The 15,013-nt window shown below is 26.7% G+C and overlaps 1 protein-coding gene across 1 annotated transcript in view; it reads left to right on the top strand.

Annotated features, from left to right (window-relative positions):
* slc35f1 (solute carrier family 35 member F1) overlaps positions 1-15,013 on the top strand; it is a 116,021-nt gene that overhangs the window by 91,016 nt on the left and 9,992 nt on the right. Inside the window, exon 7 of the mRNA XM_051137778.1 lies at positions 4,379-4,533. Within this exon, the coding sequence (XP_050993735.1) occupies positions 4,379-4,533 (155 nt within the window). The remainder of the gene's footprint in view (positions 1-4,378; positions 4,534-15,013) is intronic.

The following is a 15,013-nucleotide window of genomic DNA, read 5'->3' as shown; positions in this document are numbered from 1 at the left end:
TTTTTTATTTTAGGGTGAACTGTTTCTTTAAAAATGTCTGAATGTCATTGCATTAGAAAACTAATGTCAAAAAGTATTTTTTATTTTAAGGAAATAAAGGCTTTTTCAAGTATAATGCCTCAATAAACTTATATTTGTTGTAATATGCAATGCATGAATTTTAAACTGTTATTTAAAGGTTAGTTAACCCAAAAATGAAAATTCTGTTATTAATTACTCACCCTCATAACACCTTTGTTCATTTTTGGAACACAAATTAGACAGACAGCCATGCAACTGGCACTTTCAAGGACCAGAAAGGTAGTAAGGACAGTGATAAAATAGTCCATGTCACATCAGTGGTTCAACCATGATTTTATGAAGCTATGAAATACATTTTGTATGCAAAGAAAACAAAAATAACGACTTTATCCAACAATTTCTTCTCTTTCGTGTCAGTCTCCGCCACATCTGCATGCATGCGTTCTCTCATGAATGGTGGTGCAGACTGACACAAAAAGAATTTATGTAGTTTCATTTCATAACATTATGGTTGAACCACTGATGCCACATAGACTATTTTATCAATGTCCTTACTACTTTTCTGGGCCTTGAACCTGTCAGTTGCGTTGCTGTCTATGCAGGGTCAGAAAGCTCTCAGATTTCAACAAAAATAAATTAATTTATGTTCTATGAACGAAAATCTTACAGGTTTGGAATGACATGAGGGTGAGTAATTAATGATAGAATTTAAATTTTTGGTTGAACTATCCCTTTAAGTTTCCAAAAGTGTCAAAAAATATATTTATCATTTTCTTTAATAATATTTTTGCCACTACTATGTATATAGAGAGAGATACTGTTACTCCGCTCAGGATGAAAATCATTAGTTAGATTTGTCAGATCCACGCTGAAAGAAACGTTGTCATCACTTCCAATTAATTCTAGAGTTTTTTACAGGTTTATTTCAGGCTTTCTTTTTTAACAGAGTGACATTAAATCCTCGCCTACAGATAGATCTGAACTTCCCTTGAATAGCAGGTGACAACTTCTAATTCTCTGATGTGCTACATCGCCAAACAGTGTTAGCAAGGCATCTGAATAAGTTATGAAGCCTTCTGCTCAGCTCCGAAGCCTCATAGCCTGAGAACCAACTGCGTGTGAACAGCAGCGAGCTCGGAAATATATAGTGTGATAGAATCCTGACATTGATTTGTCCTTACTTGGTACAAGCTGATTATTTGTTTTTACCTCAAGGGTTTCAGAGTTGATCCTGTACTAGGGCTAGGCGATGTCTACCAAATTGGTATCAGAAGATGAGATGGATAATGACATCAGGTATGAGTTAGCGGATAGGAAATCGAATAACGCATTCTACGGTGCCACTAAAGGGACACGGTTAGCCGCATACTACAGTACGTTCAATTTCACTTACCACATAAACACAGTAAGGAAAGGTGACTGATAGGACGATGGCGAATGATTTGCAGATCCTGAGCACCACTGACAGACATCCAATTATGTAAAATGTGTGGTAAGTCCTGTCACTTCGTAGTATAAACAGAGGAACGTTACATATGATCGCGAATCTGGAAAGTGAAAGTATCCTGCACTTTTTTCACTGATAGCTGCACTGTCATGAACAAAAACATGTGATACGGTGTTTCATGGTATCATAATAATATCATGTTTTTAATATTAATCTTGAAGTACAATGTAAATGAATATCATAGTACCAATAATATAAAGGGGCTAACTAAATACTGTAAACACTACCAGTCAAAAGATTTTTAATGCGTTTAAAGTCTGTTCTGCTCACCGAGGCCTGCATTTATTTACAAAAACAGTAAAATTTTAAAATATTTTTACTATTTAAAATATCTACTTTCTATTTGAATATATTTTAAAATGTAATTTATTCCTGTGATTTCAAAGCTGATTTTTAGCATCGTTACTCCAGTCACATGATCCTTCAGAAATCATTCTAATGTTCTGATTTGCTACTCAAAAACATTTATTATTATATTGAAAACAGCCGATTAGACGATTTTTTTAGGTTTCTTTGAATAGAAAGTTCAGAAGAACTGCATTTATATGAAACAGAAATCTTTTGTAACATTATAAATGTCTTTATCATCACTTTTGATCAATTTAAAGCATCCTTGCTAAATAAAAATAATAATTTCTATAATTTACCCCCCCACCTCCCCCCAAAAAAGTAGTGTATATGTTACAGCTTTTTATTTTTTATTTTTGTTAGATCTTTCTATTCATCAAAGAATTAAAAAAGCACTCAACTGTTTTAAATACTACTAACAATAAAAATAATAATAAATGCTTCTTGAACAGCAAATCAGCCTATCAGAATGATTTCTGAAGGATCATGTGACACTGAAGCCTGGAGTAATGATGCTGAAAATGTAGCTTTGATCACAGAAATAAATTACATTTTAAAATATATTTAAATAGAAAGCAGTTATTTTAAATAGTAAAAATATTACAAAATTTAACTGTATTTTGGATTGAATAAATACAGGCTTGGTGAGCAGAGGAGACTTCTATTTTTATTTTATGCCCGATAATCGATATTATTATTATTCTGGTGGTCTCAGTTTTTTTCCCCCTATGCTTTTCCCTTATATTTTCTAATCTGAGATGGGAAAAACATATTAAAACATAAAAGAATCGTGTACGTCACCTACAGAAGCGAAATTGGTGACTTGGTGGGATGCCAGACAGGAAGCAGATTTTGTTAGCATTGTCTGCTTTTTCATTTCAAAACAAATTATCATTATCTGTCTCCATTTCTGCTGCATCTCCATCTGCTGGAATAAGAGTTGTGTCCTTTACAAACGCATTTTGAAATGAATGGCCTGAGAAAACACAAGTGAATAATTTAATTTTTTTGTGCCATCCAATTCCATTACGATTGTGCTGGATGAATTATGAGCAGAATATCACAGCTGCTGACTTTCTGTCCTCTATGACATAAACAGCTGAATGCTGCTAACAGAAGAATATTGCGCTGCACTCCTCACTTCCTTTATCCGTAGCCTTTACAATCCTCTGCCACAATATGAAGCTGTATTATAATAGAAGCTGTTTACAGTGTTTTCTATAAAGCCTGTACATATAATGCATTATATAGAGGTACTTGTAATAGCATGTCAAATTGTAATCACAGTTATTTGCTTTTTCTTATAATACATTATATTTGTAAGAGCACAGCCTTGAATAGGTATTAAGCATTTTAAATAAGATTTCAGAGTGATATGAAAGGCATAAACTAGTCTGTTAAACTGTTTAGCAGTCACGAAACAAAAATATTTAGTTGCGAAATGTCATAACTGACCAATCAGAGTCAAGTTTTCCAGAAAACTGCGTAATAACATATCATTATTATAACTGAAGTAATGTGGAATAAAAATAAAATTATAATGATTAAAATACATTCCAAACTTGTATTATATTATATTATATTATATATTCTTTTTCTAAATTTTTTTTAAAATATTTTATTTATTTTTAAATTTAAAATACTTTTTAATTTACACTTTTTATAATTTATTATATGTATCATTATTATAATTACTTATGAAGTACTTTAAATAATCTAAATAATAGACCAATTATATTATATTATATTACATATTCAGTTATTTTTTTTAAATATGTACTTAATAACGTAATTTTTTAAATGTAAAATAATTTTTAATTTATATTTTTATATAATGTATATATGTTATATTAAATGTATAATTTTTAAAAGAAATAATAAAAATAATAGACCAATACATTCATAACTACTATTATATTATATTATATTATATTATATTATATTATATTATATTGTATGTTCAGTTAATTTTTTAAATCAAATACTTAAAAATTTAAAACACTTTTTAATTTATTCTTTGTTACAATTTATTATATTATATTATACGTATCATTATCATAATTATTTATGAAGTAATTTAAATAATAAAATTAATAGACCAATAGATTCTTAACTATTATATTATATTATATTCAGTTATTTTTATATGTACTTGTATTTTTTTAAATGTAAGATATGTTTTTAGTTTATACTTTTTATAATTTGTTATATTATATGTAGCAATATTATAAATATTTGGGAAATAATAGAAATAATAGACCAGTACATACCCAACTATTATATTGTATTATATTATATTATATTATAAAATATGTACTTGTATTTTCTAAAATGTAAAATACTTTAATTAAAATAATTTATATTATATTATATTATATATTCAAAATAATATTTTTTAAATATACACTTTACATTTATGCTTTTGAATTCTTTTTAAATTATACATTTTTTATCATTTCCCTACACTGACTGATGTGGCTGTTTTTCTTTATGTCCTCTCAGGGCTGCTGTACATTGGATTCAGCGCGTGCATGTTTGGCTTGTACAGCTTCATGCCAGTGGTAATCAAAAGAACCAGCGCCACAGCGGTGAACCTCTCTCTGCTGACGGCCGACCTGTACAGCCTCTTCTGCGGCCTGTTCCTGTTCCAGTACAAGGTTAGAATATGCTCTCGCTTCCTCTCCCTCTCACCTCCTCAACACCACCATCAGCTCATTACACATGCTGTAATTTTACTGACTTGCCATTTTTTTCCTCTCATGAATTTTGAGCAGAATTTCTCTGCTCTCCTTCTCAGAGAAGGCCTCTGTGTTTTCAGTATGAAACATGCAGCTTTCACAAATCCTCAAAAACGTGTTTTTTCGGAGATGAAAGACTCCTAAATTCTGCACTTTATTTATTTTCCCCATTTTCCCCATTCAAGTCTATGTACTATGTATTTTATTTTATTATTTTGTATTTTATTTTATTACTTTATTTTGTCTTGTATATTTCTTTATTTTTTTATTTTGCTTTATTATTTTATTTGATTTCTTTTTAAATAAAGTTTGTTGTTTTATTTTACTTTATTTTGTCTTGTATCTTTTCTTTTTATTTCTTTTTTTATTATTTTATTTTACTTCATTTTTTCAGTGTGAAACATGCAGCTTTCACATTCCTCAAAAACATAGTCTGTAGAGATTAAACAATCCTAAATTTTGCACATCATTTATTTATTTATTTTCCTTTATTATCCCCCCCCCCAAATCTATGTAGTATGTATTTTATTTTATTTATTTTTTATTTTTAAAATTTTATTTTATTATTTTACTTTATTTTGTCTTTCATTTTTTTATTTTTTTTATTTCTTCTTATTATATTTTATTTAATTTTTATTTATTTTTTTATAATTTTATTTTATTTTACTTTATTTTTTATTTTATTTTATTATTTTATTTTACTTTTTTCAGTGTGAAACATGCAGCTTTCACATTCCTCAAAAACATGGTTTGTAGAGATTAAAGAATCCTAAATTCTGCACATTAATTCCCCATTTCATTTTGTCTTTTATTTTTATTTATTATTTTTTTTATTTTTTTTATTATTTTACTTTTTTTTCTTTTATTTTTCTTTATTTTTATTATTTTATTTTATTTTACTTTATTTCTATTTTATTTTAGTATTTTATTATATTCAGTATGAAACATGCAGCTTTCACAGCCCTCAAAAACACATTAGAAAATCCTAATTTCTGCACATCATTTATTTCCCCCCTGAAGTCTATGTCTATGTACTATGTATTTTATTTTATTTTATTAATTTATTTCATTTTATTATTTTTTTTTATTTATTTTATTTTACTTTTGTAGAGATTAAAAAAATCATAAAGTTCTGCACATAATTTATTCCCCACCGCCCTGAAGTCTATGCACTATATATTTTATTTAATTATTTTATTTTATTTTATTTTATATTTTTTAAATGTTATGTTATTTTATTTTATTTTATTTTTTCTGGCATCCTCAAACAATGATTGACTGTTGAAAACTGAAAACTTTTAATTCTGGTTTAATAATAAATATACTTTAAATCAAAGCTGTGATTTCTGCCTTATAATCTGGTTTATTTCTGATATTTCCATTTTATCTTGTACTGTAGAAACTCTGAATGACTGGTAGCTTAAAAATGTAGTTACCAAATTGGCTGAAGAAGTGAAGAAGTTAATTTCAAACCCTTTGCCGTTGGGTTCAATGTAGTTTGTGCTGCAATCCTTCAATATGAACCACTTTGCAAAGCTGCATTGAATTGAGACCAATTCACAATGCAATAATACAACGCCTCTACAAGAACGAGCAAGGATTTTTCACCGAAATACTAAGACGATTTATCAGGGGATTTCAGAGGCACTTTGCCTTCAGGGAAGGATCCAACCACAATGTGAGACTTCATCTCTAAACACCACCATTACAACTAAAGCCATCACTGAACAAAGCCATTAGTCATACTGTACAATGAGTGCAGTGTTTTAAACTCCCGTTTCTCGTCTAGTACAGATTACACTGTCTGGAGGACAAAAAGACAGTGTGCTTCTTTTGAATTGATTATTATACGGAGTATCACACTGATTAGTTTTAATGGTTACGGTGCTATTACAGTGAAGTATGGAAGTAGTACGGATGTGCTATAAAACTGACTCTTGAGGTGAATGTTTTAGGATTGTGTTTTTCAGCTTCAGGATTCATGAAATACAATTAGAGTGATGGATATGAAACAAGCCTCCATCTCTGTCGCCAGCGGCAGAAAGCTCCGGGTTCCTGCTTGTTCTGTCTGCTTGCTGGAAACCGTTAGAAGCAGTTCGACCAAATCAGATTGGGTTTGAGCGGAGGTGCATTTTTTTAGTGATAACAAAAGCTGTAATCACATCTAAAGCATCTCTGGCTTTGTTTTGGATGTCCTTGTGTGGAGAGGCTCAGCACAGCTGTCATCTCTGTCTGTGTCTGAACTGCAGAAATGATCATGGATTTCAGTGTTCATGTTTGCTAGACATGTTGAGATTGTTTTTATACAATACATTTTAAATTTCATGGCATTTTTATTTTATTTCAAAAATACAGTTACATCTTTTTATTGATTTTTGTATTTTGTTTTAGAATCAGTTTTCTATTTTCACTTCATAAGTTTGTTGTGTATTTGTCATTTGTATTAGTTTTTGTTTTTTTAAGTCTACATATTATTATTATTATTATTATTTTTAATTTCAGTTGTAGCTTTAGTTATTTTAGTAAATTTAGTAAAGTTAGTCTAAATAAAATTACAAATTAATTACAAATAGTTCCTATGGAAAATAAGTTTAATTTTTTAATACAGTTATTTTTTTAAAATGTTTTAATGGTTTTAGAATCAGTGAAAAACTATTATAGTTTTTATTAATAGTTTAAATTGTTTTGTTTTTTATGTTACATTTTCATTTCTTAATTTTGTTGTGTTTATATATACATATATATATACACACACACACATATATATATATATATATATATATGTGTGAAATTTCAGGTAATGTTTATTTAAAAAATACAGTTATATTTTTTAATGTTTGTAATGGTTTTAGAATCAGTGAAAAATGAGACATATTCCTTAGCAACTATATTTTTATAGTTATATATATATATATATATATATATAATTTATAAATAATATAATTCATGTAGTTTTTATTAATAGTTTGAATTTGTTTTTTTGTTTTTTTTATTTTCCATTTTCATTTCATAATTTTGTTGTGTATTTGTTGTGTTTTCATTAGTTTTTGGGGGTTTATGTGTCTACATAGTTTTTAATAATTTTTATTTCAGTTTTAACTTTAGTTATTTTAGTAAATCAAGTTAATCTAAACGAAAATAAGAAATTTTCCTTTATGCAATTCAAAAATACAATTTTATATATATATTTTAATGGTTTTAGAATCAGTGAAATACTATTAGCTTTAGTTATTTAAGTAAATCAAGTTAATCTAAATTAAAATGAAAAAATTCTTAGCAAATATATGTAATAAAATAATTCATGTAAAGTAATAAGTCATGTAATGTTTATTTTATTTCAAAAATGCAATTATATCTTTTTTAATGCTTGTACAATCAGTGAAATACTATAATAGTTTTTATTAATAGTTTAATTTTTAATGTATTTCCAATTTTAATTTTAATTTTAAAAAGTTTTGTGTTTTTGTCCTTTTTTACATTTAAAAAATGTACATTTTTATGTCTACATAATTTTTATTAAATGTTATTTCAGTGTTAGGTACTTAGGTAAATCAAATTAAACTAAATGAAAATGAGAAACTTTCCCGAGCAGCTGTATTAAATAAATGTTATTTCTATAATTTAATTTCAGGTAATGTTTTTGTAAATGCTTCTAATGGTTTTAGTTAACGCTTATAACCCTGATTTAAGAGGATCCAAAGAGCATGAAAGCAAAAACGTCTGACTGACTGTAGATGAATGTCACAAATGTGCTTATTAGTGACCTAGAAATAGTGCAAATATTTCTCATATCTAAAATATTTCTCATACCTTTTCTTATTCATTTAATGATATGAGATCCTGACTGCAGTCTCAGACTTTTAGGCTCCGCTATAGACTCAAAAGGACCTTGAGTTTGCGTCGTGAGCAGAAACCAGGTTTCAGAAGACAAAAGGCCAGACACAAAAATAAAGGAGATGAGACTGCAGGTGCAGACTGCCGACCAGCAATAACAACAGCGTGCAGAGAATCTGAGAGCGCTTACAAATGGCTCTGGCATTCAGTTCAGGGCTGGAGAGAGATTCATTTGGAGGCGCTTCATGTCTGCAGGCTTACTTTCGCGCTGATGTAACCACTAGCTTTCATGTTTACCGTACAATGACCCGAGAAAACAACACTATGAAATATTTGAGCATAGAAAATGTTCTTTATATGGAATATGACAGACGGTTTACTCATCTGCCACCCTTTAAACCCTTAAAATATCTTAATTTGAAATACATATAGTTTAAAATTATGAAATAATAGTTAAGGCTCTCAAATCAGATTGAGCTATGTTTAAAGCTTATGTGTGCACTATAGTGAAAAAAATATATTTCAAAATTTGAGTGAAAATAAACATTACATTACATGAAATATATATTCTAAAAAAAACTTTTTTTCCATTTAGATTAACTAGCTAAAACTAAAATAAAAATGAATAAAAAGTATGCAGACATAAAAACCCCCAAAAACGAATAAAAAGGACAAATATAGATAAAAAAGATAAAATTATGAAATATAAATAAAAAAACAAAACAATTCAATTTAATTCAAACTAATAATAAAAACTATAATAGTATTTCACTGATTCTAAAACCATTAAAAACATTAAAAATATAATTTTATTTTTAAATAAAATTAACATTACATGAAATAAAATATATATTGTATAAAACACTTAAACTTATTTTCATTTAGATTAGCTTGATTTAGTAAAATAACTAAATCTAAAACTGAAATAAAAATGAATAAAACTATATAACTATGTAAATAAAAAAACCAAAAACGAATAAAAATGACAAATACACAACAAATGAAAATATAAAATAATAGTATTTAATAGTATTTTGCTGATTCTAAAACCATTAAAATATAAAAATATAATTGTATTTTTGAAATAAAAATAAACATTACATGAAATAAAATAAAATAAAATATATATTGTATAAAAAACATATTTTAATACATATAGTTGCTAATGAAATTTCTTATTTTCATTTAAGTAAAATAACTAAACTAACTAAAAAAAACTAAAGCTAAAGCAAATAAAAATTAATAAAAAATATGTAGACAAATAAAAAACTCAAAAACGAATAAAAAAGACAAATACACAACAAAATTAAGAAATGAAAATATAAAATAAAAACAAAACAATTCAAACTAATAATTAAAACTACAATAGTATTTCGCTGATTCTAAAACAATAAAAATATTAAAAATATAATTGTATTTTTAAAAATAAAATAAACGTTACATTTTAATACATATAGTTGCAAATGAAATTTCTTATTTTTATTTATGTAAAATAACTAAAGCTAAAACAAATAAACATTTATAAAAAGTAAGTGGACAAATAAAACCCCCAAAAACGAATAAAAATGACAAATACACAACAAAATCCTGAAATAAAAATGAAAAATAAAAAACAATTCAAACTATTAATAAAAACTATAATAATATTTCACTGACTTCAAAACTATTAAAAACCATTTAAAAATATATAATTGTATTTTTGAAATAAAATAAACATTACATAAAATATATATTGTATAAAAAATAGTTAACCTTATTTTATTACGAAGGCTGTTAAAGATTGATAAACTTGAGTTAAAATAACTAAAATGACTAAAATAAAAATTAATAAAACTATGTAGACATATAAAACCCACAAGACTAACAAAAATGACAAATACACAATAAAATTAAGAAATGAAAATAGAACATAAAAACAATTCAAACTAATAATAAAAACTATAACAGTATTTCACTGATTCTAAAACCAATAAAATCATTAAAAATAAAATTGTATTTTCTAAATAAAATAAACATTACATGAAATAAAATGTACATTGTATAAAAAAAACTTATAAAAACTTACACTTTTTTTATTACATATCTTTTTCATTTAAGTAAAATAACTAAAGTAACTTAAACAAAATAACTAAAGCTAAAACAAATAAAAATTAATAAAAACTATGTAAGCAAATAAAAAACAAAAACTAATAAAAATGACAAATATACAACAAAATTATGAAATGAAAAATGGAAAATAAAAAAACAAAACAATTCAAACTATAATAGTTTTTTACTGACTCTAAAACCATTAAAAACATTTAAAAATATATAAGTTTATTTTTTAAATAAAATAAGAATTACATAAAATAAAATATATATTGTATAAAAACCTTATTTTATTACAAAAGTTCATTTTCATTAAGATGAAGTTGCTTTACTAAAATAACTTCTAAAACCAATAAAATCATTAAAAATGTAATTGTATTTTTTAAATAAAATAAAACATTACATGGAATAAAATGTATATTTATAAAAAAACCTTTTTTTTTCTTTTAAAGATTTTTTTAATTTTCATTTAGATGAAGTTGATTTACTAAAATAACTAAAGCTAAAACTGAAATAAAAATTAATGAAACGTAGACAACCCCCCCCCAAAAAAACTAATAAAAATGACAAATACACAACAGAAATATGAAGTGAAAATAGAAAATAAAAACAAATTTAAACTATTAATGAAAACTCTAATCAGATTAATTCATGCAATTTGAGTGCTGCTGACATTTAAAAAAAATAAAAAACATCTTAAATTCATGTCATTTTTCTCCCAAATCGTATTGCTGATTATGTACTAAGGTTAATGCACTAACAATAATAATAATAATAACAGAAAACTTGTATCAAAATGTGTGTTATAAATCTGTTTTATATAAAATATACAATAATCTAAAAATTATGAATAAGTGTAAAATAGAAGCCTTTTTATTCTAGCGGTCTCAGACTTCTGGACCGCACTCTATATGAATCCATATCTGCGGCGGACAGATATTGGCATATACGCGCTCTTGGCTAAAACCATTTTGAACGTGCTCGCATGTTTTTCACAGTGATTTGCCGCTTGTCAGACAGAAGTAGATGAGAGTGTGTTTGAAATTTGAATCGAGCTGATTCCCACAATAGCCTTTGATGTTCAGTTCAGCCGAGCCAATTCAGAAAAAAATGAGCTGTAATGACTGAGTTCTGATCTTGACAGGTTGCTCAATTTCCTGAAATCTTGGTAGCCGCTAGATGTGTGACACAAGCATGTTCTCGCTGCAATTAGGCTTTGATTTGCACTTTGTGGCTCGTTTGGAGCATGTTCCATGAGAAAAGTAGATCGTTTGATAGTCGGATGTAGGATATCTTCATATTGGCAGCGGTCGGGTCCAGATTAAACTGTTTAGGCTGTTAATGAGAATTTTACTGGACGCATGTGCTGGTTACAGAACAAATCGTTTGAAAACCGCAGAGAGAAATGGAGACTCTTCAATCAGCAGATATGCCAATATTCATGTCTTCAGCTGTGTGCTAGAATTATACTGAAAGGATTTGAACTGCCTGACTCGACTGATATGCTCCAATCAATATAGATGGAGTGAAGTTATGGGTCCACCTGTTTATATCTGAATATATTGGATTAAATATTAAACTCAGTTTCAAGATGAATCATATTAGTTTGATTTGTTTTATACAATATAAGATATTAGTGATAGCAGGGGTGAGTTTTAGATCATTTCATTACTTTGGATTGAGCAAATATTGCCATTTCAGCTATGACTCCAGACAATCTGCTCTGCCTTTTAAAATGAGACAGTTTATATGAAAAATATTTCAGTGTTTCTTCTTTTTGCCTTCCTCTAATCAAAATGTGTCAAACAAATATTGAGTAATTTATTATTATTATTATTATTTCATTTTTTTTTTTTTTTTTTCAATTTTTTAGAAACATTCTAGTGTTTCTTTTTTATGCCTTCCTCTAATCAAAATGTTTTAAACAAATATTGAGTAATTTTTAAAGAAATATTCTAGTGTTTCTTGAGTAATTTATTATCATTATTATTATTATTATTTTTAAATATTAATATATTTATTAATATTTAATTATATATATATTAATATATTTATAATGAATATTATTATTTTTAAATATTGAGTTATTTATTTATTAGAAATATTCTAGGCTTTCTTTCTTATGCCTTTCTCCAATCAAAATGTTTCAAACTAATATTGATTGTTTTATTTTAGAAATATTCTAGTGTTTCTTTTTTATGCCTTTCTCTAATCAAAATGTTTTAAACAAATATTTTTTTTCTTTTTTAGAAATATTTTAGTGTTTTTTTTCTTTTTGCTTTTCTCTAATCAAAATGTGTCAAACAATTATTGAGTAATTTATTATTATTATTGTCAATATTATTATTTTTTTGCCTTTGCCTTTGCCTTGCTTGAATCAGAATGTTTCAAACAAATATTTATTTATTTATTTATTTATTAGAAATATTATAGTGTTTCTTTCTTATGCCTTTCTCCAATCAAAATGTTTTAAACAAAAATTGAGTATTTTTTGTTTTAGAAATGTTCTAGTGCTCCTTTCTTTTCACTTTTTTCCTAATCAAAATGTTTTAAACAAATATTGAGTATTTTTTTTTTTAGAAATAAATGTTTTTAAAAGAAATGTTGCTTTCATTAAAAATTAATTAAATTTTTTTGCCTTTCTCAAATCAAGTCATTTATTTATTTTTTAAAATAATTTAGTGTTTCTTTCTCTTTGCCTTTTTTCAAATCAAAATGTTTTGAACAAATACGTAGTAATTAAAAAAAAAAAAAAAAAAATATATATATATATATATATATATATATATATATATATGTTTATTTTCATTAGTTTGTGTCACTGTCAAATATTTTAATAAAAAAAAGATAAGATTGTAATAAAACGTACTTATTTTGACTTAAAATGTAATAAAAAATGAATATGATCATATTAAAAAAAGTCAGTAACACTTTACAATAAGATTCATTAGGTAACATTAGTTAACAAACTAAGAATGAACGATACTTCTACAGCATTTATTAATTAAATATTTAGTTAATGTTCATTTCAAGCATGTACTAATGCATTATTAATTAAAATCACAAGTTGTGTTTGTTACAACAATGAACAAAAATGAACAAATACTGTAATAAATGTATTGTTCATTTATGTTCGTTCGTTAACAAATGACACCTTATTGTGAAGTGTTACCAAAAAGTCTACAAAAATACAAACAATAAAAATAAATGTATAATATATATAATATTTAAAAAAAATCAGGAAGATAAAAACAAACCTTACTGTACTCTAATTGTGTTAATAAGTTTTAAATATTGATACAGATTTTTCTATAGAAACATTTCCTGAAATTTCCTGAAAGCATATTCACTTTCAAAACAGTAGAAAGTTCAAAAGGCAATGCATTATGGGAATGACTTTGTATATTGTATGAAGATATGATTCATTGAGTTTGAAATCAATGTTTGGTCATTAGTATGTACAGTAGTCCTACACTAACAGCCTTTATGCCGATAATTAAGTCTAGTAATGAATGAGAAATACTAGTCTGCTCCAGATGAAGGCTGTTAGCATTGATTTGAAAGCGTGGCTTGGCGCTTTTACTGTAAGCTCCTTTTTGTCTGCTTTAATGGCTGTGCTGTTTCCTTTCACAACAAGGTGGAGCGAAGCAGCGGTGGGGAGGGATGCTGTATCAGCCATTACCCGCAGCACACCAAGGCCGGTGTGGGATTTCAAATGCTCCTGTAAACATGTCTCCTTTGTTGAGGACAGTTGTTAATAGCTGACTAATTTTATTCATTGAAATCAATGAATATGAAAATTGAATGTGGCTACAAAAGCTAGCATGCTGAGCACAGTCCCTTTTCCACCTATTATCGGTCATTTTTAGGTCACTGCAGCGTAATTACTGGGTCAAGACATGCTTTTCTTTGTGATCGGTCTACGCTGCACAACTAACATGGTCAGTGTAGTTTCATGTTGCATTTCGCATTCTGGAGGCACTGGTTTTCTGAATTTGGAAATGTTTTTTGAGTGTTTCTTTCTTTCCTTTTTTTCTTTCAGTGTTCCTTTCTTTTTGCCTTTTTATAATCAAAATGTTTTGAACAAATATTGAGTGTTTATTTGATTTTATATTGAGTATTTATTTTATTTATTTACAAAAATTTCGTTTTTTCTTTCTATGGAAGTCTCTGCCACTGAATAAAAAATAAAGCTTACTGCGACTTTTTTTTTCTTGCAAATGTGAGTTTGTATCTCGCAATTCTGACTTTTTTCTTGCAATTCTGACTTTTTTCTCAGAACTCAGATTTAAATTCGCAATTCTGAGAAAAAAAAAATACGAATTTTGAGTTTATATCTCGCAATTCTGACTTTATTTCTTAGAACTGTGACTATTTATCAGAATTCTGATTTCTTTAAGGTCAGAATTGTGAGATGAGTTAAAAAAAAGAAAAAGAAAAAGTCACAATTGCGAGATAAAAACTAGCAATTCTGAGA

Source organism: Labeo rohita, chromosome 20 (assembly GCF_022985175.1).
Source record: "Labeo rohita strain BAU-BD-2019 chromosome 20, IGBB_LRoh.1.0, whole genome shotgun sequence".
Classification (NCBI taxonomy): Eukaryota; Metazoa; Chordata; class Actinopteri; order Cypriniformes; family Cyprinidae; genus Labeo; species Labeo rohita.
Note: the sequence above shows the minus strand (reverse complement) of the source record. Positions and strands in the feature narration are given on the sequence as shown.